The following is a 24,444-nucleotide window of genomic DNA, read 5'->3' as shown; positions in this document are numbered from 1 at the left end:
AATTTTAAAAAGGTATTTTAAATAATTAAAATAATAGAATTTGAAATTAATTAAAAAAGAAAATTAAAATTCCACGAAGTTATGAAACTTTTTATTTATTGGAATAAAAAAAGTTCATAATCAAAAAGTCCACTCATATGGATTTTCAGTCCGATCCAAATTATTTTGACCTCTAATCCGAGCAAACATGGCTCGATTATGAGTTCAGGTTGATTTAACTTGACTTCGATCAAAGACTAAGATCGAGTCAACTAAGTTTAAGCTAATAGTCGAACTAAATGAGCTCGAGCCAAAATTTGACCCGAGTCACCCAGGTTGAAGGTTGAGTCATATCGATCTGTGTCAATTTAGCTTAAACTAAAGGTCAAATCAATTCGACATAAATCGAAGGTCAAGTCGATTTAGCATAAACTAAAGTTCGAGTCGAGTTAGTCTTAATCAAAGGTCGAGTCAAATAAGTCAGGATTCAAGGTCGAACCTAGTCAGACTAGGTCGAAGGTTGGGTCAAGACGACCCGGCTGAAGGTTGAGCCTACTTAGTCCTGATCGAATATCAAGTCAAGTCAGCCCGGACAGAAATCAAGATGAGTCGTCACAGATTGAAGGTCGAGTTAACTCAACTCGGAAAATGAAGTTGAATTTGACTTAAAATAGAAATTAAATTGCTTTATTCGAAAAATAAATTTGAAATCTAAAATAGTTTAATTATTTGTCTATTTAAGGAACGAAGATAATTTAATTATAAATAATTTAAATATCGTGTATTCAAATTTATTTGAATTGTTGCCATCCAATCCGTTTATTATGTTATTAAACTGTATTATTTGTTTATTTTATTGTATTTGACTTTAAGATTAATTAAATACATATTAAGTCTCCTAATTTTTAAGAGACGAAATAATGTAATATTTTTTTACTCAACTAGGAGTGAAAACATTAATAAACAAAAATATTAATAATTTTAATTTACAATTGATGCATAATAACAAAATTTAAAATAAAAAAATGTTAAATCCAGCGGAATATTTATACTTATATATAGAGGGGAATATGTCATTTGGTATCCACATTTTTATTTTCAAGTTTATCCTTTAATGAAACTTTTTTTTAATTAAAACAATAATTTTACTATTTTTATTTTTTAAATATAATAAATATTTGTTTAAGTCTATATTTTGATATTGAAAGTTTGATACAGACTTATAAAATTTTAATATTCATATTACAATATAAAATACTAGTGGTTATATAATTATAGAATATAATATTATGGGTGTTAAGAAATTATAAGGATCTTCAAAAAATATGAGAAATATGATAGATATAATAAATATATTTCAGGAAAAACTTGTTATTCTATTTTTACTCATATACTTTATTTATATATATATATATATATATATATATATATATATATATATATATATATATATAACAATATTTATATATATATATATATAAACAAGATGTAATAAAATATAAAATATAAATTATTTACAATATTTTAGTTTTGATTTTCTAATTTAAAATAATAACTAATTTTTAAAACTAAAAGATGTTTTTTAAAAACTGAAATATTTCTAAAAAACTAATTTAGATAAAAAAAATATAAAATCACAAAATTATTAATTCAAAATTTTTCCTTTTCCAAATGCGAATTTAGACCAGTTACACTCTTAAATAAGTGCGAACTTAGGCGAATGTTTACTGTAACTCTTTTGTTATATTTAAAAGTTTCATTCATTTAATTTTTATTTTAAATTAATCATTTTTAAACTGAAATAAATATCTTTAATGAAAAAATTTATCTACAAAATAAATAAATAAATATCTATAACAAAATTAAAAAATTATTTAATTTATTTTAAAAATTACAAAAAGTGAACACATATCCGCGTAGAATATGTATTTTCACTATAATAAACAAGAAACCTGAACTTTAGAAGAAGATAATAATTAAAGAATTTAATTGAAACTTTTATTAAAAATAACCAAATTGTTAATAAATAATAGACAACAAAATACTTAAACTCATTGTGAACCATTGTTATTTAAGAAATATAATTTAGAATGTACTTCATTAACTTTTAAAAGTTACAAATAACAGAGAAATAAATCTAAAATACTTTATGAGATGGGTTATTATAACTCAATTAGTAAAAGATAAAGAGATTTGAATTTAAGCTTTTTTTTTTAGTTTTAAGATCCATTAAATAATATTGTTGGAGTTATTTGATAGATTGTCTATTTTGGAATTCAATGATTTTATTATACTTTTTGTCTTAAACATGTGTTTATTATTCTATTAGAGATATTGTTTATTTTGAAGTGTGACTTTTTCATCATAATTTTTATATCTTAAAAGGTGTCTTTAGAAGGTTAAAGAAAGATGGTGTATATAAATTACCATTAATCTTGATTTTTAAGTAATGTGAAACTTTTACCACACCAAACAAGTGTGCAACATAAGTATTAAATGTTAAAGTAGACAAAACTTTAAATTCAGATATTGATTTTAAGATGTCATCTTAATACACTTAATGAAAAGGAGGGTTTAAGATCACTTCAACATTTTACACCTTAACTTGGAAGTTTGTTTTAGTATATCTCAAAATCTCACATCTATTAGAAGTTTAGACCAAGAATAATTTATTTACACACTCTTATATTTATCTAGCAAGACATCATTTAGGAACAAACTTATGAATGAATAATCTAATTTCAAAATAGACAAAGTTTTAGATGTGGTGATTAACCACAATGATATTATTGTAGGAGACTTAAGATCACAACATTGATGTCATATACAAAAAGGAGGGTTTCAACTAACTTTTACTCCTTAGTCCTCAACTAAGAAATGTGTCCCATATGTCCAAAAGTCTCATACAAATAAGAAATTGAGATCAATAATAGCTTATATTCACTCTTATCCCCTTCATCATGGATGTGCCTTTTAAGAAAAAAAAATGATGGAGTCACTACACTTTGAAATGAATAATATCTCAAATGTGATGATGACCCTAACGATATTCTCTTAACTAGGAATGACAATGTGGGCTTGAGCCAACAGGCCTGCAGGCATGTAAGTAAAACAAAGCAGGACGAGCCAAGGTATTGAGCCCGTTGGCTACAAAAGTCTAGCCTGCATAGTCCGTAGCTTGTGCGGGCCAAAGTCGGCGTGGGGCGAGCTGGCCTGCAAGCCCGCATAACCTAAGACTCTTAAACTTCAACTTGTGAATTCATGTGTGAACAAGATTTTGAACTCTTTTTGACCGTTTGTACTATTTTTTTATTGGATTGTTTTTATAGTGCTTTTTATTGGACTATTATATTGTTTTTTATCATTGAGACATGGTTGCTTTGTATCCTTAATGTTCATGTCCAGGACTTGTTTTGTTCTAGCATGTAACTTTCTTGAGTTTGTAGAGTATTACTTTCTTTGGATGGTCTTTATGAAATATTTTATCTTCAAATTAATTTGATCAATGCATGTGCAACTTTGCACCCTTAAAATTATTTAAATGCAACAAACTAATTTTTAAAATTATGATGCTTCAAAAATGCAGGCCACGTATTTCAACCCATGTTTTTTCTACAGGGCAGGCTAGCCCAGCCCGTAATGTGCAGAATCGGTCTAAACGGGTCGGGCAAGCCCGCATTGTCATCCATAATCTTAACAAACTTGAGATTTTTATTTTTTTAACAACAAATAGTAATAAACCAACAGTCTATGGTCGATGGATCAATAATTGAAAATGATTTTCACAATCAATTTGAAAATGATTTTCAAAGTTAGCACAAATGTAATAGATGAAGTAAAACAACATTTAATATTTATACTAATTCTACCTTTCATTGGACAACATTCAACTCTCCTTTACAAATTGTGAGGGGTTCCACTAATCAATTAACAATTACAATTATTTAGTTTAGGACAAGTACATAAAGTCAATTTTAATTACCCTTTTATCTCTTTTTAAGATAAAAAATATAAGTATTTTTTTCATTAAGTCACTTCCCAATATTCTTTAACTATTATGTTTTGCTACACCAAAATAGTTATTTTAAGACATAAGGATAACTCTTAAAAGAGGGTATACACGTGAAATTTATACTAAGAAAAAGCTTTGAAAAGTGAAGGTTTTCAAACAAAGAACATTCTTTTATATCATGTGTAAGACAATCTATGATTAGGCTGTTCGAACTTAAGACAAAAGTGCATGTAAAACATGTTGACATTTCATGTAAAATTGCTAATTGATTTTGCATGAGAAATTTTCTATTTATAGTTCCTTGAATAAGATCAATGTGACTAGTGTGTTGGTCTTTTATTTGTGTCAAAGTTGTAAAAAAAATTGATAGCCTTTTAGTTGACATGATATTTGTTTAGACTTAATGTTTATATTTCAAAGTAACACCAGTGCAACAAAGGCTATATACTACAATTATTTTAGAGCTTACTAATCAACGTGACTAGTGTGTTGATCTTTTATTTGTGTGTCAGAGTTGTAATAAAAGTTAATAGCCTTTTAGTTGACATGATATTTGTTAGACGTAGTGTTTATATTTCAAGGTAACACTAGTGCAATAGAGGCTATACTACGATTATTTCAGAGCTCACTAATCATTTATAAAATCGTAGTATGTCAGACCATAGTATAAAATAAGTCTTTTAAATTGTGGGTTGGAACTGTAGTCTATTATCACTTATAGACTTTGATTATCCCAATAGTCAATTATTACTTATAAACTATGATTCTCCCAATAATTGTGGTCTATTATCACTTGTAGACAACAATTCTTCCAATATCATATTCTATTATCACTTATAGACTATGGTTCTCCCAATAACTATATTCTATCATCACTTATAGACTATGGTTCTATTAATAAGAATAATCCTTTTGGTAGTTTTTTTAATATTGGCTTCATTTTAGTTTTTCTAGTCCTAATTAAGCAGCCTGAACAAAAACACAACTAGAATTAGAACCAAAATTAGTAGATCTTAGAATGAGTAGATCTTAGAACCAGTAGATCACAAAACTAGAAACAATTACATTAATCATTGACTATGTAGAAGGGTAATTAAATTTGTTAAGATTGTGTATATAAATAACAAAAATAAATTTACAAATTCATCTATCCTAATATGTTGTACAATCCTACAAAATAAGTTGCCCAGTATTCTTAATGTAGTTCATTGATTCAAAATCTAATGGTTTAGCATTTTAAGTGTTTTCAAACTTTCATAATTATAATTGGTTAGAATGTTTTATAATCAATTAATATTGTTTTACTACAATTAGTGAGGAGTGCATTCAATTGATTAACACCTACCATAATAGATTATAAAAGAGAGAAATTGCAAGCATTTTTTAAAATTTTGTTAGGGTAATCGATTACCAGTTTGATTTAATCAATTAAATGCGTTGTTTTAAATCAGTATTTTCAAAGCTCTATAAATATATACTCATTGTAAATGTTTGAGATAACTTTGACAATCAAAGAGAGCAAATTACACTGAGTTTTTCTGAGATATTAATGCAATCTTTTGAAGTGCTTTCACAACTTGGAAAATAAAAGACTTTGACTAATTTCTAAGTCCCTATGTGATTATGGTGTGATTAGCAAACCCTTTTACACTTTGTTATTGGTGATTTTTATTAGTATTGTTTTATTGTGTGTTTGCAATAAGAGTGATAAAACACATAGCCTCTTGGGTGTTCAAGAGTGGACAAAGGTTTGAGATCCTCTAGTGATCCTCTTGAGTGGATCAAAAGTTTATTTGTGTGTGGTGTTTGTAATTGTTGTCTTGTTTTGTGCAAACATTTTTTATTGATAGCGTGAAACCAGATTTTCTAGGAAGAAAAACTGAGAACTAGATATTCAATTGACTGAATTTGAATTAGTATAAACTCCTATGTATTCTTTATCTTTCCTTTTACATTACTTTTCAATTATTGTATATAAATCCTAAACTTGAAATTCTAAATCATAAGGTTCTCAAGTAAATTGCATTCTAGTTTATAAAGTGAAGTAGTTCTAAAAGGATTTTTAAAGAAAGAAATTCTTTATATAATTTTTCTTAAACCAATTCAACCTCACTTCCTTTTTTTGGTTTAACAAAGTTATTCCATTATTTTCTAACACATACTAGAGTACTTGAAAACTAAAAGAGAACTTTTGAACAAAATTTACAAAGTGTATATAATGCTTTCCTCATTTTGATATAAGTTTACAAACTCAAAGCATAAATAACTTATGTTATAACTTGTATATATGTTTGTGAAATGAAGTAGTTAATGACTATTACTTTACTTTATTATTTGTGAAAATGTTTAGCATGAGAAAGTTGTGTTTGTATAGACTACTTAGTATAGTTACTTGAAGTAGTAAGTAAAAGAATCTTCAATAATTTTGCTTTTAGAGTACGACGAAAAGTAATACTAATAATAAATTGTCATTTTTATTAGACACACTAAAATTTTGGGTTGGAAAGGAGTTAAAATAAATTATCGTGCTTTGATTTTTCTTTCCTTTGTCATGTAATATATATATATATATATATATATATATATATATATATATATATATATATATATTATGTTTTAATACAATCTCTATTTTCTATCTACAGTCTTTTGAACACCCTTTAAAGGAGATAAGATATTTTTTTATAAAACCTTAATCCTATTGTATATTTGATAATATAAAGTGCAATTGATGATACAACTTTTTTAAAAAAATTTGACAAAAATCTCTTACAACATGACTTACCTCCTTCGTGCGTGTTTCCTATGTTATGCATAATAAGTTTCTATGTAAATTAACCAAGGTTAATGAAACTCAAAAAGGGTCAATGCTTAGAATTTCAACTTGTGGTCAAGAATTAAAATCAAATAAGTAATATAAAATTTCTCTTGCACATTTTTATATTCATCTATTAAATGTATTCAACCTAGTTGTGATTATTGGACTCATTTTAGAGATGTTTAGAGGACAATGCCGAGAGAAGATAAATCACATTATTTATTTATAACAATATATATAAAGAAGATTATATGTTTTGTATCCACATTTCATAATATCAGTTTTATCCTTAATTATTTTAAAAATTAATTATTTTATAAATAATTTACTTTTAACAGTTATTCTAAAAATATCTTTTGTCTTATATCACTATTTTAAAATCTTTTTTATACATATATTATTTTTTTAATTTTACATTTAATAACTATTTAAAAAAATAATTATATATTTATTATTAATCTTAACTTAAATTTTTTGAAAATTAAAAAATGTAAACACAGACACTGTTCGCTAGTTTCCATATAAAGAAAGATAAGAACTCAATTGAAACAAAACAAAAATATAAAAATCAAATTACTAATTAAGCAAGTAAGACATTGTAAGACCCAATATTTTTTTCTGCCCTAAATTAAAAGGGCTGCCCCATGTGAGTTGGGCCTAAGGGTTGGCCCAAAGGGAAACAAACCCTAAGTCTGCCCTAAACCTCATTCCTCTCACTTTGTTGAAACATATTTTCTAACCCCCTTGAGTAGTTGTCACCCTCTCTGATAGGGTTCAGCCTTGGAGCTCCGTCGCACTTGTTCGAGCCAGTTTTGTTCCACGTAAGTTGCATCCCATCCCATACATCTCTTGTTTAGCACAGTTGCTTCGAGTTCCAACTAAGGTCGTACTAAGTGGCTTCATGTCCTTCTGTTCTTTTGTTTCCAACTCGCTAAACCGCTCTAGGAGCTGCTGCCTTTCCCTGTTTACACCCAAGAACCCAGCTGTTGGCCCTTTTCCAGGTAAGGGAAGCTAGAACCCTCTGGTTGTGTGATGCGTTTTCTGTGGTTGTGTGTTTGTATCGTGATTGGTTGATATTGCATGTTATTGTGAACGTATAAGATGGCTGGAAATATTATTGGATGCGAATGTATAACTGATGCGGGTTGAACATTGGCATAGTCTGTTGATCTCGCCTAAGCGACTTGGTCTCGCCTAGGCGAGACTTGTAGAGAATCAACCTCAGCTCGCACTCGAGCTCTCGCTCAGGCGAGAGACGCTCGCCTAAGCGAGCTTGCGTGGGAGTTCGAGGATGGGTTGTTGCAGTTGCAACCCAGGCGAGGGGCCTCACTTTTGGGCGAGGAGCGGGCTCGCTCAGGCGAGGGAGGACTCGCCTAAGCGAGTACGCGAGAAACACCCGTTCGCCTCTGTCGCGATCTCACCTAAGCGAGGGCCTGTCGCTTAAGCGAGAGGACCCCTCTCACCTGAGCGAGGGCCTTTGGCCTAAGCGAGGGTTGGGCGAGAGAATGTGTGGGTACTGTTTGGAATCCTTATTTAAGGTATTAAATACATGCTTGGTTGTATTGCTATGTTAAAATATGAAATGAATGAGTATACATGAAATGGGAGGGCGTATGAGTTGTGATTTATGAGCTCTAACTTGATGTGAGTATGATATATGTATGAGATGATTCATGGAATTGAAATGATGAGTTTGGTATGAGTTCGACATGAGACATGAAAGGGTTGGTATCAATGTGGCATGATAATGATATGAGACGGAGTTCTATATTCATGGTTCGAGAATAATGAGTTGGTATGGTTTGGCTGGGAATACGAAAGAGGTGAATTATGAGAAACTATATGTGATGTATATGTATATATGTGTGTATGTATGCTGAATCCGTTTGATTGATTAAGAATGTTGGTCTGTGTCAGTGCGTAATTCTTTGGGATCTCTAGGTGAGATTTTTAGGGTCGCGCTTCAATGATCGGGACGTAATCCCATGGCCCCTGTTAGTGGGTGCCCATGGTGGTGCCCCATCTGTATAACTAGGTAAGGATTCAAGGTAAGGTTGCATCCTGACACTTTAAGGAGTCAATTAGTCTTACCTAGAGCGGACTGACTCCTATAGTGAGAGTAGCAGGAGGCCTGAAATTCATTAAGGACTAACCTTGTGGTGAGGGAAAATTGATTCATTGTAACACTTGTAACACATAGCTCGGGGGTGAGCAGAGGTATCCACCACAAGTGCAAGCATCCGCTGAATCCGACCATGTTATATGTATTCGGATGAGTCGAGTCTTAATGTATTGTTTTGGAAGGTCGTAACATGCTTGAGTGATGTATGTATAATTGACTGTGAAAGCATATCTGATTGCATGATAAAACCACTTTTGGCTCTAGCTTACCCTTCTGTTTTTGTTGTGTGTCCTGCTGTGTGGTACTCTCTTTTGCGATGATCATCAACTTGTTGATTTGAGCAGCTGCGAGGAACAATCGTGATCAACATGGAGGTGATGGTTCCACTGCTTAGTCTTTGGGTCGACTTTTGCCTTTGGGCTCTTCATTTAGGGCTAAGGCCCATGTATTATTTTCTCCGGAAATTTGTTTAAGTCATTTTCATTCTCTTACTTTACTTTGTACCCGACATCGTGGTGTATCTCTTTTATTCGTCCTCTAAGTAATTGAGATATCTGTAGGAGTGACATTATACTCTTTTACCCTCGCTTCTTGTATTATATTGTGTGACATATCCTTTATTTAGCTTTATTAAATAAATGAGGTGTTACATACATGATCACCTCCCAAACAACATTTTCGCTATCTTAACAAAAATAACTACATTAACTTTATTTAATAAATAATGAAACTCTAAATAAACAATAAATACAAAAACTAAAACAAATAAAATGTTTAAATATAAAATCTAAATTACTAAGTAAAAAACTACCGTCACCAAGTAATTAAGAATCAACCAATATAAAATTATTTTATTATTCTCAATTCCTAATGATTTCTATATTAAAGCATATTTGTATCAACTTATTGGTTCAATTTATATCAAACTTATATACAAAGCTTATACAAGATAAAATGTTACCAAATCAGTGATATGAATCTTTACTGACACATCATACCAAAATTAAATTATAAAAATACAACTATACAAAAAAAAAAATCATATATACCAAACCAAATAAAGCCATGCACATATTTATATCAAATATAGAATAAATAAATAAATAAATAAAAGAAAAGAAGAAAAAGAATGATAAATATGAAATTTTTATGTAAACAAAAGTGACCTACATAGTATATACCAAAACAAATCAGAATTGAGAGCTATCTCTTTTCTTCCCAATGGCCGGCCACTCCTTTTTTTTAACTTAGGGGTCCAATTCTTTCACCAGAAAGCAACCCTTCTCATTCACCCTTTCCAACCCTAAACATAAAATTAACTCCCAAAAAATTCACAACAAAGAACAAAACGTCTCTTTCATCATTCCCTTCACCAAACAAACTAATTCCCATTTTATTAAACGTAACGTCCCAGAAAAAGAAAAGAAAAACACGAGTCATTCAGCGACCCTAACACCTACGTCCTCAATTCAAAAAGAGAGAGAGAAGGGAATAGTTTATCAACAAAGGGAATGATAATTAATAATCATGATTTATCAATTACACGCATTTATTTGTACTTTAATAAATTACTATTGTTATTATTATTATTTTTATTATGGTGATGATGATGAAATGAGAAGCACCCACCAATGGGTGATGCCCGTGTTGTGTGTATATTGTACAGTTCACACAGCACAAAAGTAACACACGCATGAACGAACTGAAAAAGTGAAAAGCTCAAATAATAAAATGACAAAAACAAAAGCAAAGCATTAACATAGTTTGTGTTTTGGCCATGGTTCCCCAAATTGAAGTGAAAAGCAGAAGGATCAGCAATTCAACGACCTGGTGGATCAGCCACCAACACGGTTCGATCTGCATCTTCCTCTGCTAAGCCACGCACCTCATCGTAACCCAAAGAGAAAATTAAAAAAAGTTATATTTATAGTTAGAGAAAAAAAAAAGGAGAGAGAGGGGAAGATCTGAAAGCTTTGTTCTACACACTTATAACACTGAAAAATGCAAGGTATCGTTCAACACCGTTCCTTCTTCTTCTTCTTCTTTACTTCCTTTTTGGTTTTCTGAACCCTAATTTCTCTCTCATCTGACTCTACTTTGACTCCAATTCCTTTGTTCTTTGCTGAGACTGACTCTGCTCACCCCACATTATTTTCTGTTCGTTTTTGTTTTATTATGGTTTTTTGGGGTTTGTGTGGGTGTGGGTGGGTGGGGGGTGTTTGAATTGTGTCTGTGGTTGCATTGTATGAGTGAATTATTCGAATAGAAACTTCTGTGGGCGTGTGGAGGTTCTCAAATTTGAGAAAGTGATGATGCAATTCAACTCAGCGAAGGGGAAGTTTAGGAATTTGGGGTTGGGGGTTTGCGATTGTGCTTCTATCTATATGAATTTTGGATAACCTTTGTGAATTTATACCTATTTAAGCTTTTTATTTCTTCTTAACTTCAAATTGTGGTTCTGTGGTCTTTTTGATGTAGCTCCGTGCAGTTTTTTAGTTTCAATGAACTTTTGCTTTCGGTGATTCTGTTTGTTTGCTGCAGTTGTAGCAATGGTGACGTTGGGTTGGTCTTCTCAAAGGCTTAAACTTTGTGAATATGGCCCATTTCTTCTTCAGTAACTCGATATGAATGGTCGCATCTAAAAAGGCCTTGTAGACTTTGAGCTTATGTTGATGCATTAGGCTTTTGGGGAAGTCCAAGTTGTGGTCATTGATGGTCTAACTTAAAACAACAATTTTACTTCTTATATGTATAGTAGGGTTTTAGTTGTCCAATGATTTAATAGAGCAAGACATTTGTTTTTTTTTTTTCCTTTTTTGCTTCTAAGACATTTGGGTGATATATGGCTTGAATTTGCTAATGAATGGCTTTTTATCCTTGACAAGGGTGTAATAGTTACAGATTGTGAGATGTGTGCAAGCATGTTCCTGCCTTGATCTGCTTGTTTGAGATAGAAGCGGCAGTGAAATGGATAAATGGAGTACTTTGTTTTTCTTGACACTGAAGAATTAGGTAAACAGGGTGCAAAACTGGTTAATGCAGTGAATTTTGCTGTATTAAGCATGTGAATCAATTTTGTGTCCCAGTTGAGCTAGATAGAGCGATGTGAAAACTTTTTAATGGTGAGGAGGACCATGTATGTAGTGAGGATTTCTGTTTATTGTGGGAAATGAGGGCTATAAATTTAGACCAAACACTGCTGATGGTCTTGATTAAAAGATAGTTTCCGGTCACATGATCACTTAAAAAAGTCAATGTACATTTTTTTAATCTTGACCATTTATGTGTGGTTGTATCGTATAGATTTACAGGCAACAACTTCATTCATGCTTATCCTTTATTATAAGCGGTAGTTGGGATGGTCATTTTTTATTCTTAATTAATAATGGGGTGATAGAATGAAATTTTTACTTTTTGAAAGAATTTTTCTAGAAAAGGAGATCTTCAACAATTACCCCATTTCTCCTTATCTTTATCTTTACGGAAATGGCTTAAGCATTAGCAAAGATCTGCCTACACCAAATGTCAGAACACCATCTGTACCTATGATTTCTAACTTTTGAACTGTAAGCAAGGTTGAAGGAGAATTTTTAAGATCACCCTTTTGACATTAATGTGAAAGAAGGCATCTACTTTGGGACTAACAAATTGCAGCCTTGTATCTTGGATCCACTAGTTAACAGGACAACTTAAAATATGTTTATACTGCTGATAGGTGCTTGAGTGTCTATCTGTAATGAAATGTGATTTTCTTAAGCTAGAAAAAAAAAATGATTGTTTCTGCAACTGATTTTATTATGTTCTTTTACTTGTGCTTGTAGATCATTTGAAGCAGTGAGACTCTTGAAAATATAGAAAGCAAAAATATGGTCCTCTAATGTGTACCCTATGCAACATATGATGGATCAACTTTAGGTGGGGTAGAAACTGGGATAACTGCTAGTAAAGCTAGGACCATGATTTTGGATGCATTAATTCGACTGAAAATAAAGGCTATAAAACTTCCTTATTATGTTGGGGTTTAGGTAATTGTATTTCGGCTGGAGTGGAACAAAATCATGGTTTAACCTCTTAGAGGAAATTCACATTAGATAAACTGATATGTTAAAACTAGTAAAAGGGGTATTATTTGTCAACTGACCTGTCAAAAAGTAAGTAGTATTGTTTTAAACTACACCCCTACCGGAGAAAAAACTCTCAAACTTTTTTCTTCGAGAGTAATTCTGAGCTATTAAAATGAAATCCTCCTGAAGGAATCTCTCGAGGAAGGATGGGTCATGCTTGATCACTTAGATCTCACCTCAGTAAATGATACGGTGGTTGTGGGCTTCCACGTCTAGTCATAAGTGAATATGCCATATTTTTCATTTTTATATGTTGAATTTCTACTGTCAATCTGTCAGTTTGTGCATTACCTTTTAGCTCTGAATTTTTAAATCATGTGAGAATTATTTCCGACTTTTGAACTTAAACTAATGAATGCATATTTTTCCATCCTTATATAGAAGATAACAATAGTTATTGTAATATTAATGAACTTGGATATTTGTTACAGGTAGATCCCCAGACCAGGAATCAGTAGGGTCTGGGACAAAGAGGTCCAGTGTATCATCTGGGGGTAGGCCTCGGAATCAGCAGTTCTTCTATAAGTTTGTTGACAGTGGCAGCTTGACTGCAAAACTTGTAGATTGGTTTGGATCTGTAACAGAAGACTCTGCATTGAAACAGCAGGCATTTGATGTTCCATTTGAGTTGATTGAACTTCAAAAATTTGATTATGCATTGGAAGGGATTTCATTTCAGCAGCTGACACGCATGCCCAATGCTGTTCATGCTTCTACATCTGATGCTTTAGAAGCAACCGCTTATCTCGCGATTGAAGATTTTTTACATGCAAGTATAAAAGGCTTGTGGGAGGCATTTTGGAGTCAAGATGAGCCCATGCCTTTTTCTGTGGCTTGTCTGTATAATTCCAACATGAAGTTTTATCAGGCTGAACAGGCTATTGCAAATGGAAGGCTTGGAGGTCTTTGTGGTACTGGTATATTGCTTAATAATTCTCGACATCCTCACGGAAAATGGGATCATGTCCTTGAATTGGCACTTCTAAGGCCTGATATTGGAGGCCATGCTGTTGGCAGTGATCGTCAGCCTTCTCCATCAGTTCTTGGAGAAGCTCTATTTTATGCTCTTCGAATGCTGTTGGCAAGAAGTTTAAGTAGACTGAGCTTCTTTCCAGATCCATGCACAGTGTTTGTTCTTCTAGTTGATTCTCAATATGGGGGAGTTGTAAAGGTTGAAGGAGATGTAAATAAGCTCAATTTTGACCTGAATAATGTTTATGAATGTGCTGCTGAATGGGTAAAAAATCATTCTAGAATTTCTGTTTCCCCAATTGATAGGATCTGGAACAAACTTGGAAATGCAAATTGGGGAGATATTGGCGCTCTACAGGTACTATTTGCAACCTTCCACTGTATAATGCAATTTGCCGGAATGCCCAAGCACTCTGTTGAGGATTTAGCTGCTGATCATAGTTCACGTCTCCAAACAAGAAGAGTTGAGAGGCAGTTCGGAGATACCAGCGTAAATGGAAATGGTGTATTTCGATACCAACAACGTAGTGTTTCCCCTGAAATTGTTGAAGTTGAGGATGATTCAGTTAAAGTTGATTCCAAGGAGTCTATGATATCAGAAGGAACCATATTATGGGTGGAGGATTCAGATTGGCAAAAGGGTTTTCAGATAAAAGAGGTAATCAACACTGGTGAATTGACATACTTCATTGCATCCCATGTTGAAGAATCAGGAAAAAATCTGTTCCTATATGTGGGCTCTCATCCGTCCCAGCTGGAACCAGCATGGGAAGATATGAATCTATGGTATCAAGTTCAGAGGCAGACCAAAGTATTGACAATAATGAAGCAGAAAGGTCTTTCAAGCAAATATCTGCCTCAATTGAGTGCCTCTGGTAGGATCATACACCCAGGTCATTGTCGCCGACCCAGTTCTGGTGGAAATTGTGACCACCCGTGGTGTGGGACCCCTATTCTCGTAACCAGTCCAGTTGGTGAAACAGTAGCTGAAATGGTACGCAGTGGCCAATTTGGTTCAGAGGAAGCTATCAGATGTTGCCACGATTGCTTATCAGCGCTTTCAGCTGTTGCTTCTGCTGGAATTCGGCATGGAGATATCAGGCCGGAGAATGTGATATGTGTAAAGTCTGGCGTGAGGCACCCTTATTTTGTTCTGATTGGATGGGGTCATGCCATTCTTGAAGATAGAGATCGTCCTGCTATGAATCTTCATTTCTCATCTACTTATGCACTTCAAGAAGGAAAGCTATGCTCTGCTTCAGATGCTGAAAGCCTAGTTTATATGCTTTATTATTCATGTGGTGGAGTTTTCCCAGATCTAGATTCCGTAGAGGGAGCTCTACTGTGGAGAGAGACATCTTGGTCAAGGAGATTAATTCAACAGAAGCTAGGTGATATTTCCACAGTGCTGAAAGCTTTTGCTGATTATGTTGATAGTCTATGTGGGACACCTTATCCCATCGATTATGAAATATGGCTGAGAAGGTTGAGGCGAAATATTCATGAAGATGATCATGGAAAGGAAATTGATGCTACAGGCTAGGCTTTCAAACTGGGTCCAATGTCCGAAATGGAAAGTCTTCGTCTTAACGTGTTTCTCATTGCAATGCTTGGACTTTTGGGTGGTAAATAAAACATGGAAGTCATTGGTTTGATCTCTGGTGCTCATGCATTTATATACCAAGAACGATTGATTTGGAGAATGGTTAGTGCATTCCATGAAATGAGCATGTCATGATTGCTCATGTTGGTCTGCTGTATCTTCTATAAATATTGAGACTTGATTGGTGGCATCTTTGGGTATATGAAGAATAATCATTCCTTCATTTTGAGGTGCCAAAACATGACTTTAACTGCTTTCTTTCCATTTCATTTTTCTGGTAATGAGTTTCTAATCGAAGTAATCAATCTGTATTGATAATATCATTCGTTTGTAAAGATAAAAAGGTCTTTTTAGAATGCTTGATGTTTGTGCTGTTACTCGGCTCCTCTGGCCATTCTGAACGGTACAAACTGCACATGACATGTAAACCTATTCTGTAAATGTGTTGTTTTTCTTGTGTTCATTGGTTTTCTTTTTCACTTTTGAATTTCTGTCTCTAATTTGTTTCCATTTCCATATATGTGCTTTAAGCCTTCAACTTGATGAGGAAAAAGGATATTGTAGTTGTTTTTATCACCATCTAAATTGTCCATTTATTGTGGGATAGGCTGAGAACATCATTGTAGAACCTTGTTGAAAGAAACAACTATTTATATATCAGATGCGCTACCTTACTTACATCCATACCTTACTTACATCCATCTTCATTCAGTATTCGTATGAAATTCCTTTATGGCTGCTGAAGTTTCATGCCTCAGGTCTGGTAGGTGAAATTCAGTGTTGTTTACATTATGAGAAGTTAACTTACGAAATTTAAAAGGGAATCACTTATTAATAACATACAAACTAACACCTTTGTTTCTATTTTTCTTCGTGCATGTAAATGCATAGGAATTTGACTTTGAGTAAAAATCACTAGCGTTGTTTGTTGAAAATTCTACGTTGACTAGAGATAAAACAATTTTATAATATATAAATGATGGTTTTACCTTACAAGTTGAATTTATAGAATTAAGTTAAGTCTGGAATTCATTTCTTAACCTTATTTAAAATCACAACAACTTTTTAACTTTTTGTGTGGTGATCGTGTGTTCCATAATTTCCATTAGTTGCTTGAGCCTCCGCCATCGCCATCGGTATTTAACTTGGTGGTTATATATTTTAGAAACTAAATGAAAAGGGATACTTCATTAAGGAGCAGAGTGAAGAGTGAGTTACAATTAGACTTGGAAATCTGTTAGTGAGATATTTACATTCTAAGATGAGGAGTCATCTACGTACATTTCGCTCTACCTACTGTTTTAATGCTTTTGAAGAATGAACACTAAGTTTATTTGGGGAGAAGACTGCTTTCGAAGAGTGAAATAAGAGAAAATTATAATACCACGAAGTTTGAAAACAAGACTTCGTTTCAAATGGCTTGCTTTCTCAGTACTCCACTGTTCCCTTCTAATTGATAATTTCTTTTGACTGAGCATAAAAAAAAAAAAAAGAAAAAGACCGAGACAATGTCATAATCTCTTAATTACCCTTTGAGAAATTGTTTTTCATGGCTTAAATAGACAAATACAAGATATAAGTGCGACACATTTGACGGATGAGTTTTACATTAATAATGTACCTCAGATGCTTTTAAGTCTTTTTCAAAGTTACTATTGAGTTAAAAACAGGAAAGAAAATAAAATGTGTAAGGTTTGACAAAGGTGGAGTGTATTATGGCAGATATGATGAGACTCAAAGAAATCCTGGACCTTTCGCTAGATATCTTGATGAATGTGGTATTGAAGCTTAATATACTATGTCTGGTACTCCTAAGCAAAATGGAGTTGCAGAAAGGAGGAATCACACTCTTTTAGAGATGGTGAGATGTATGTTGAGTCATTCCTCTTTACCAGATTTCCTTTGGGGAGATGCTTTAAGGAATGTTGTGTATATTCTTAATTAAGTACCTAGCAAGTTTGTTTCAAAGACTCCTTATGAATTCATGTATGGGAAGAAGCCAAGTTTGAGACATTTCCATGTATGGGGCTGTAAGGCGGAGGTGAAGCCTTATAATCCTCAGTTAAAAAAGCTTGATTTCAAGACTATCATTGGGTTCTTCATTGGTTATTGTGTGGGTTCTCGTGGTAGTAGGTTTTATTGTCCTTCTCACTCTATGTGGGTTATTGAGTCTGACCGTGTGGTATTCTTTGAGGATGATTTGGATAGTGGGAGCAATGCACCACGACCAGTCACTCTTAGAGAAGACCGTGTTGTTATTCCCGTGCCATCCATTTATCTTCCTGCAGATAATGTGATTCCAGTTGTCCGTGATCAAAATGAATTTGTTCCAGATCTTGTGGATGCCACATCACCTGTAGTAGATGAACAAGTTCATGATGATGTTGTTGAAGAAATTTCTTTGAGAAGATCTCAAAAAGTATGCAGGTCTTCTATACTTGATGATTATCTTGTGTATTTTCAAGTGCATGAATATGATCTAAATAATGTTGATGATCCTACTACTTTTGAAGAGGCTATCTCTAGTTCTCATGGTGATGATTGGTTAAATGTTATGCATGATGGGTTAGCTTCTATGGCCCATAATGATGTTTGGGATCTTGTGGATTTGCCACTAGGTTGTAAACCAGTTGGGTGTAAATGGGTCTTCAAGACTAAGTGTAGTCCAAATGGAAAAGTTGAGAGATATAAAGTCAGACTTGTAGCAAAAGGCTATAGTCAGAGGGATGACATTGATTATAAGGAGACTTTCTCACCAATCTCTACTAAGGATGCTTTTCGTGTTGTTATGGGTTTAGTAGCTCATTTTGATTTGGAGCTTCATCAAATGGATGTCAAAACAACTTTTCTAAATGGAGATTTATTTGAAGAAGTGTATATGGTTCAACATGATGGCTTTGCTAAAAAAGTTAAGGAGCATTTGGTTTGCAAGTTAAAGAAGTCTATTTATGGACTAAGACAAGCTTCTAGGCAATGGTATTTGAAATTTGATCAGGTGGTCACTTCTTTTGGCTTTAAGGAAAATGCCTCATATCAATGCATTTACTTGAAGAAAAATGGGAACAATTTCATCATTCTTGTCTTATATGTTGATGATATTCTTCTTGCTAGTAGTAGTGTTGAACTTTTGACCGAGACAAAATTTATGTTAAATAGCCACTTTGATATGAAGGACCTTGGTGATGCTTTTGTTGTTCTGGGCATTCAGATCTCCTGTGACAGGTCACGTAGCATTCTTGGATTGTCTCAAAGAGGATACATTGATAAAGTCCTCAAGCGGTTTAACATGCATTCTTGCTCCTCATGTGCAGCACCTGTTCAAAAAGGTGACAAACTCTCCAAATCTCAGTGTTCTCAAAATGATAATGACAAAGTTGAAATGAAAAAAGTCCATATGCTTCTGCTGTTGGTAGTTTAATGTATGCTCAAGTTTGTAATCATCCCGATATTGCTTTTGCTGTTAATGCTTTAGGAAGATACTTGAGTGATCCAGGTTTAGATCATTGGAAAGTTGTTAAAAAGGTCTCTAGATATTTGCAGGGAACTAAGAATCATATGTTGACCTTTAAGAAGTCTGATCAACTTCAGGTCATTGGGTATTCTGATTTTGATTTTGCCGGTTGCCTTGACGACCGAAAGTCTACTTCTGGCTCTATTTTTATGATGGCAGGAGGAGCCATTTCTTGGAAGAGTATTAAACAAACTCTTACAGCTACTTCCACTATGGAGGCATAGTATGTTGCTTGTTATGAAGCTACTTGTCAAGCTGTGTGGCTTAAAAATTTGATTTCTGGCTTTCAAATTGTTGAAAGTATTTCTAAGCCACTTGTGATATATTGTGACAACACTGCTGCCGTCCATTTATCTTAAAACAACAGAAGTTTTACTCGCTCAAAGTATTTTGATATAAAATTTCTGTTTGTTAGAGAGAAAGTTTTGGATTATCAAACTCGGATTGAGCATACTGTTACAGAAAATATGTTAGCAAACCCATTAACTAAAGGCTTGTTTGTTAGAGTTTTTCAAAATCATGTAACTCATATGGGTGTTGTTAAGTCTTTTGATGTATTGGGTTAGTGGGAGTCTGAGATTTACACTTTATATTATTACGGTTTTCATGAGATGTAAATTTGTCAATGACATCAGTTTCATTACATCTTTTTCTCTTTCTACATATAGAATTTATGAACCATTTTGGGATCACATATTTATTATGTTTGTTTTATTTTATATATTATCCATTATTTAAGAAATCTAAGCATATGGTAAGTATCCTTATCGGATATTATCTTTGTGATTCATGTTTATATTTCTTAATTGATATTTTGTACTTATGTTGCAATTGATATAATTAATTAATTTATTAGTGTTATCCAAGTGGGAGAATGTTATATTTTATATAATTTTATTATATAAAATTATTATTCTCTATGTTGTTATTATTATGGATTAGCATTAATCAATAAGTTAAGTTATTTGTTAATGTTAATTATATTGCATATAATTTATTATTGTATGGGTAATATATATAATTTTGGGTTTCTGATAAACGATACGTAATGGGTTTGATTGTTTAGTAAACATATGTGATGGGCTTGAATAATTAGATACTTATTTGAGAGGTCCCTGATCTCTGCTGAGAGGTTATAAAGCTGATACCCATTAGTCAATTTTCGGGTAACAACATAAAACACTCTTACATTAATACATATCAGAAAGAAAACAGGAGCATCTCATACTACGTGCTTCCATGGATCCTTCATAACACAATTTTTAACTCATACTTGAATATTTTGAAGCAGAAGAAAAATTTGTTATCAAAATTTGATACTAGTATTATGTCAATTACACCAACAAATCAAACAATCATCCTTATTCATAATTTCAATTTTGATGAAAAATCTAATTCAAGAAATTTAACGAAAATGACAAAATTGCATTATTTTTTCAAAAATCAAAACCATAAAAAAAACTAAAGAACCAATTTGATATTTTTGAATGAAAATAAGAATCAAAAAAGTAATTTCAAAATTTTTATATAAACTAGTAAAAACATTGTATTTACTTTTTTCATGATAATAAAATATAATAAAATTATAATGATTGTTATTATTATAATTATAAAATTAAATATAAATAATTTTTATAATTTTACTATAATTAATTTTTATTTATCATAATTAAGTTTAAAAAAAATAATCAAATAAAAAAGTTAAATTATACAAATAATTATTTAAAAGATAATAGGTTAAAATACCCTTTTGGTCCCTCTATTTGTCATGAAATTTCATTTTGGTCCTCACGTTTTTCGTTGTCTCAATTTGGTCCTCATTTTCTTAAAAATGACTCAATTTGGTCCTCACCATTAACTTTGACCAGACGGTGTTAAAGTCAATGCCACGTGTCAATTTATGGTTTTTTTGAATTTTTTTAATATTTTTTTATTTTTTTTTATTTTTGACACGTGTCATTTCACCGTTATGCTACATGTCAAAGTGACTCAATTTTGTCCCTATATTTGTTTTTAGTTTCAATTTAGCACACATAAATTTAGGAACTAAATTTCAAGTTCAAAACAAAATCAAAGTCTAATGTTTTGTGTAGAATTTAAAGCTAATTTAAAATATTTATAGAAATATTTAATAAAAACGTTAATTTTAGTAAGAATATCACTATAAAATTTATAAAAAAGTAAATTTAGTGTCAATTTGAGGAAGGACAATATTGCTTCATTTTTACAAAAAATGGGACTAAATTGAAACTAAAAACAAATATAGGAACCAAATTGAGTCACTTTGACACGTGGCACAACTGTGAAGTGACACGTGTCGAAAAGAAAAAAAAAATTAAAAAAAATTAAAAAAATTAAAAAAATTTAAAAAAACCAGAAATTGACACGGGGTGTTGACTTTAACACCGTTTGGTCAAAGTTAACGGTGAGGACCAAATTAAGTCATTTTTAAGAAAATGATGACCAAATTGAGACAACAAAAAACGTGAGGACCAAAATGAAATTTTTCATGACAAATAAATGGACCAAAAGGGTAATTTAACCAAGATAATATTAATAAAATAATTATTTTTATTTCAAAAATATTTAAAATATAAAATTAAAAAATAAATATAAACAACTTAAAGGAAACAAATTTACTAAAATATTATATTATATATATATATATATATATATATAATATTATAAATATTATTTTTTTGAAAATAAATATTTAAAATTATATATTAAAATATATAAATATAAAAAAATTGGGGGCCTTAGCTCTCTTAGTCCCAACGAAAGTTAGCTAGTGTATGCATATAATAAAATATGTATAATAAATATATATTAATTATATGGATATTGATAATTATATTTTATTTTATAAATATATATATATATATATATATATATATATATATATAATTTTAATTATTATAATAATTAGTATTATATAATAATAATTAATATTATTGTTGAAATAAATATCTTTTATAAATGAATTAATTATATAAAATAAAATAAAATTAAATAAATGTGGAGATATAAATTAAATAGTGTATATTATAAATTATTTTAAGTTATCATTGAGAATAATAATAATTTATTTTAAGTTATTAATGTTAATATCAATAATTTATATCTTTTTAATTTTAAATAACATTTTTAATTTTATTTTAATATCATTTTTTTATTTACATTGAAGGGTAAAAATAGTAATCATACAATTTATTTTATTAAAAATTATAATTTATTAAATTTTATCAATCACATCATACACAAATTTTCATAAACTTTTCATTCATATCTACTCAAATTATATCATCTTTCTCTTAATTCAAACAACTTCATCTTTAACTACAAATCAACTCAAATTATCAACACAAATTCATTCTCTCAAATCCACGTCCTAATCCAAACACAACATTAACATATGATCTTAACAACACTTTGACTAAGACTTGAAGACGACAATTATTTTTTATTTAGACATTTTACTAAACATGTTACCTATACAAAGTACCATCACCACAACCATACACCCCTAATTAGAAAAATGAAGGAAAGTGAAAATAAATTAAATTAAAAATTTAGTTAATTAATTAAGTTTAAGTCTCTCATATTGATATATTCTCAATTTTTTTGGTGTACTAAAACAATATTATATTTTTTCACTTTAATATCTACAGTTCGCTTTTTCTGTTAAATAGATTACATGATTATTATTATCTTATCTTATCGTCTTGCTTAGTTATTTTCACATGTTATTTGTGTTAATATAAAATGACTTAGTTTTGTGGTTAACATAACATATGACTTATATGATTGGAATATGGTAAACTGAAACAACGAGACAAAGATCAAGTTTATCCGAAAATAAAAATGGTCTTTTGCATGACCTGATACGTGGCCATGGATAGAGATGCATAACTCTTCTTCATGATTATTACGTTTCGTTTTGGTCGGTTCCTTTTCATAATTTGTACCCTTAACAATAAAAATAATCTATTATGTTAACTACAAAAAAACTACCTATATAATATTTATTGAAAATAATATGTAGAGACAATTAAACAAAATAAAATGGCTATCAGTTCCAATTTTAAAAAATAAAATTCAATTAAAAAAAACCTCAAACAAACAAAAAAATGTATATAATAAAAACTCAATTACAAACACTCGAATCTTAATTAAACATATATTAAAAATAAATAAAACCAAATAAACACTTACCCCAGGATTAGAATAGAAATCATTGTTAATCACTGTTGCTCAATGATTTTTTGCCTTAAAATTGGTGAACCAACACACCACCACCATTCAAAAAGCCATGAAAGGAAATCTCAATCCTAAATCGTGAATGAAAAATGTTACTTTCGAGAAACCCATTAGCAAGAAGAAATACATCACATACCCAATCCCCCAAATGAACCCACAAAAACTTTACTATTTTTCTCTTCGAATTGGTGCAACAAATCTCCACTACCAATCTAAAATACCTATGCATTTGTTGAGGCAAAAACTATATTACCAGAAGCTCCTCCTATTTTTAGTACAATATAGATTAAAAGGTTATTTAAAAGTCACGTGCCATGCTTCAAAATTATTAGAGGAATACACTTTGTTAATTGGGTGTGGAGGATAGTGTAACTAAAGCAGAATTTCTAGGTAGTGTAATTTCTTTAAAGGGTTAAAATTTGGAATTAGTTACTTTTCAAAAATTTTGATCAATTTAGTTTTTTATATTTAAAAATATGTGAATTTAGTCTTTTTAACCAAATTTTGTTAAGTTTAATTTATATTTCAAATATATTTATTTCATGATAGTATTTGAATTGTTTACACAGTTTGACACATTTTAGTTTCAATGTTAACTCAAATATTATCATAAGATGTGTTTAAAATATCAAATAAACTTAACAAAATTTGGTAAGAAGGACTAAATTGGTATAAAATTTTGAAAAGCGACTAATTCCAAAATTCACTCAAACGGATCAAAAATACATTTAACCCTTTTTAAACTTCATAGGAGATTTGTATAAGCTATTTAATTTAAATAAACTTGACAATAATACCATATTTGAATAAATCCAATACCATTGCTTGGATTGAATTCGTTGTTTTAGTTTTTTTTTTTATTATTTTTTTCTAAATGACGCAACTCGATTTTTTTTATTAATAAAGCCTAATGAAATTTTATGTCAGATATCATCTGCACAAAATTTTATTTTAAAAAAAGTATCCTGGTGGATACCAATATCGTAAAAGGCTATTTTGATTTATTATTGGTTGAGATAATTAATTAATGCAACACATATATT

At 31.1% G+C, this 24,444-nt stretch overlaps 1 protein-coding gene and 1 pseudogene across 4 annotated transcripts; both read left to right on the top strand.

Annotated features, from left to right (window-relative positions):
• Positions 1–10,608: 10,608 nt before the first annotated feature.
• LOC114181949 (Protein kinase superfamily protein) lies at positions 10,609–16,093 on the top strand. 4 transcript variants are annotated; one of them, XM_028068639.2, is made up of 3 exons: positions 10,609–10,939; positions 11,817–11,943; positions 13,487–16,093. In XM_028068639.2, exons 2-3 carry the CDS (start codon positions 11,907–11,909, stop codon positions 15,568–15,570), a joined length of 2,121 nt encoding a protein of 706 aa, XP_027924440.2. In that variant the 5' UTR covers positions 10,609–10,939; positions 11,817–11,906; the 3' UTR covers positions 15,571–16,093. The 4 variants fall into 4 exon arrangements, with proteins under 4 accessions (XP_027924440.2, XP_027924457.2, XP_027924448.2 ...); XM_028068656.2 differs by lacking the exon at positions 11,817–11,943 and adding an exon at positions 11,473–11,562; XM_028068665.2 differs by lacking the exon at positions 11,817–11,943 and adding an exon at positions 11,473–11,646 and having other exon boundaries at positions 10,611–10,939.
• Positions 16,094–19,047: 2,954 nt separating this feature from the next.
• Positions 19,048–19,365, top strand: LOC146888861 (secreted RxLR effector protein 161 pseudogene; annotated as a pseudogene).
• The last annotated feature ends 5,079 nt before the right edge of the window (positions 19,366–24,444 follow it).

Source organism: Vigna unguiculata, chromosome 1 (genome assembly GCF_037176805.1).
Source record: "Vigna unguiculata cultivar grain cowpea cultivar isolate G323 ecotype 2 chromosome 1, ASM3717680v1, whole genome shotgun sequence".
Classification (NCBI taxonomy): Eukaryota; Viridiplantae; Streptophyta; class Magnoliopsida; order Fabales; family Fabaceae; genus Vigna; species Vigna unguiculata.
The sequence above is the reverse complement of the archived record's forward strand: the minus strand, read 5'-3'. Positions and strand labels throughout refer to the sequence as shown.

What these genes read in the sequence shown, in the direction of transcription:
- LOC114181949 (XM_028068639.2), top strand. Translation starts at nt 11,907, where the DNA reads ATGGAGTACTTTGTTTTTCTTGACACTGAAGAATTAG. An exon ending in TCTTGACACTGAAGAATTAG is followed by an intron (nt 11,944 to 13,486) that starts GTAAACAGGGTG and finishes TATTTGTTACAG; the next exon opens with GTAGATCCCCAGACCAGGAA.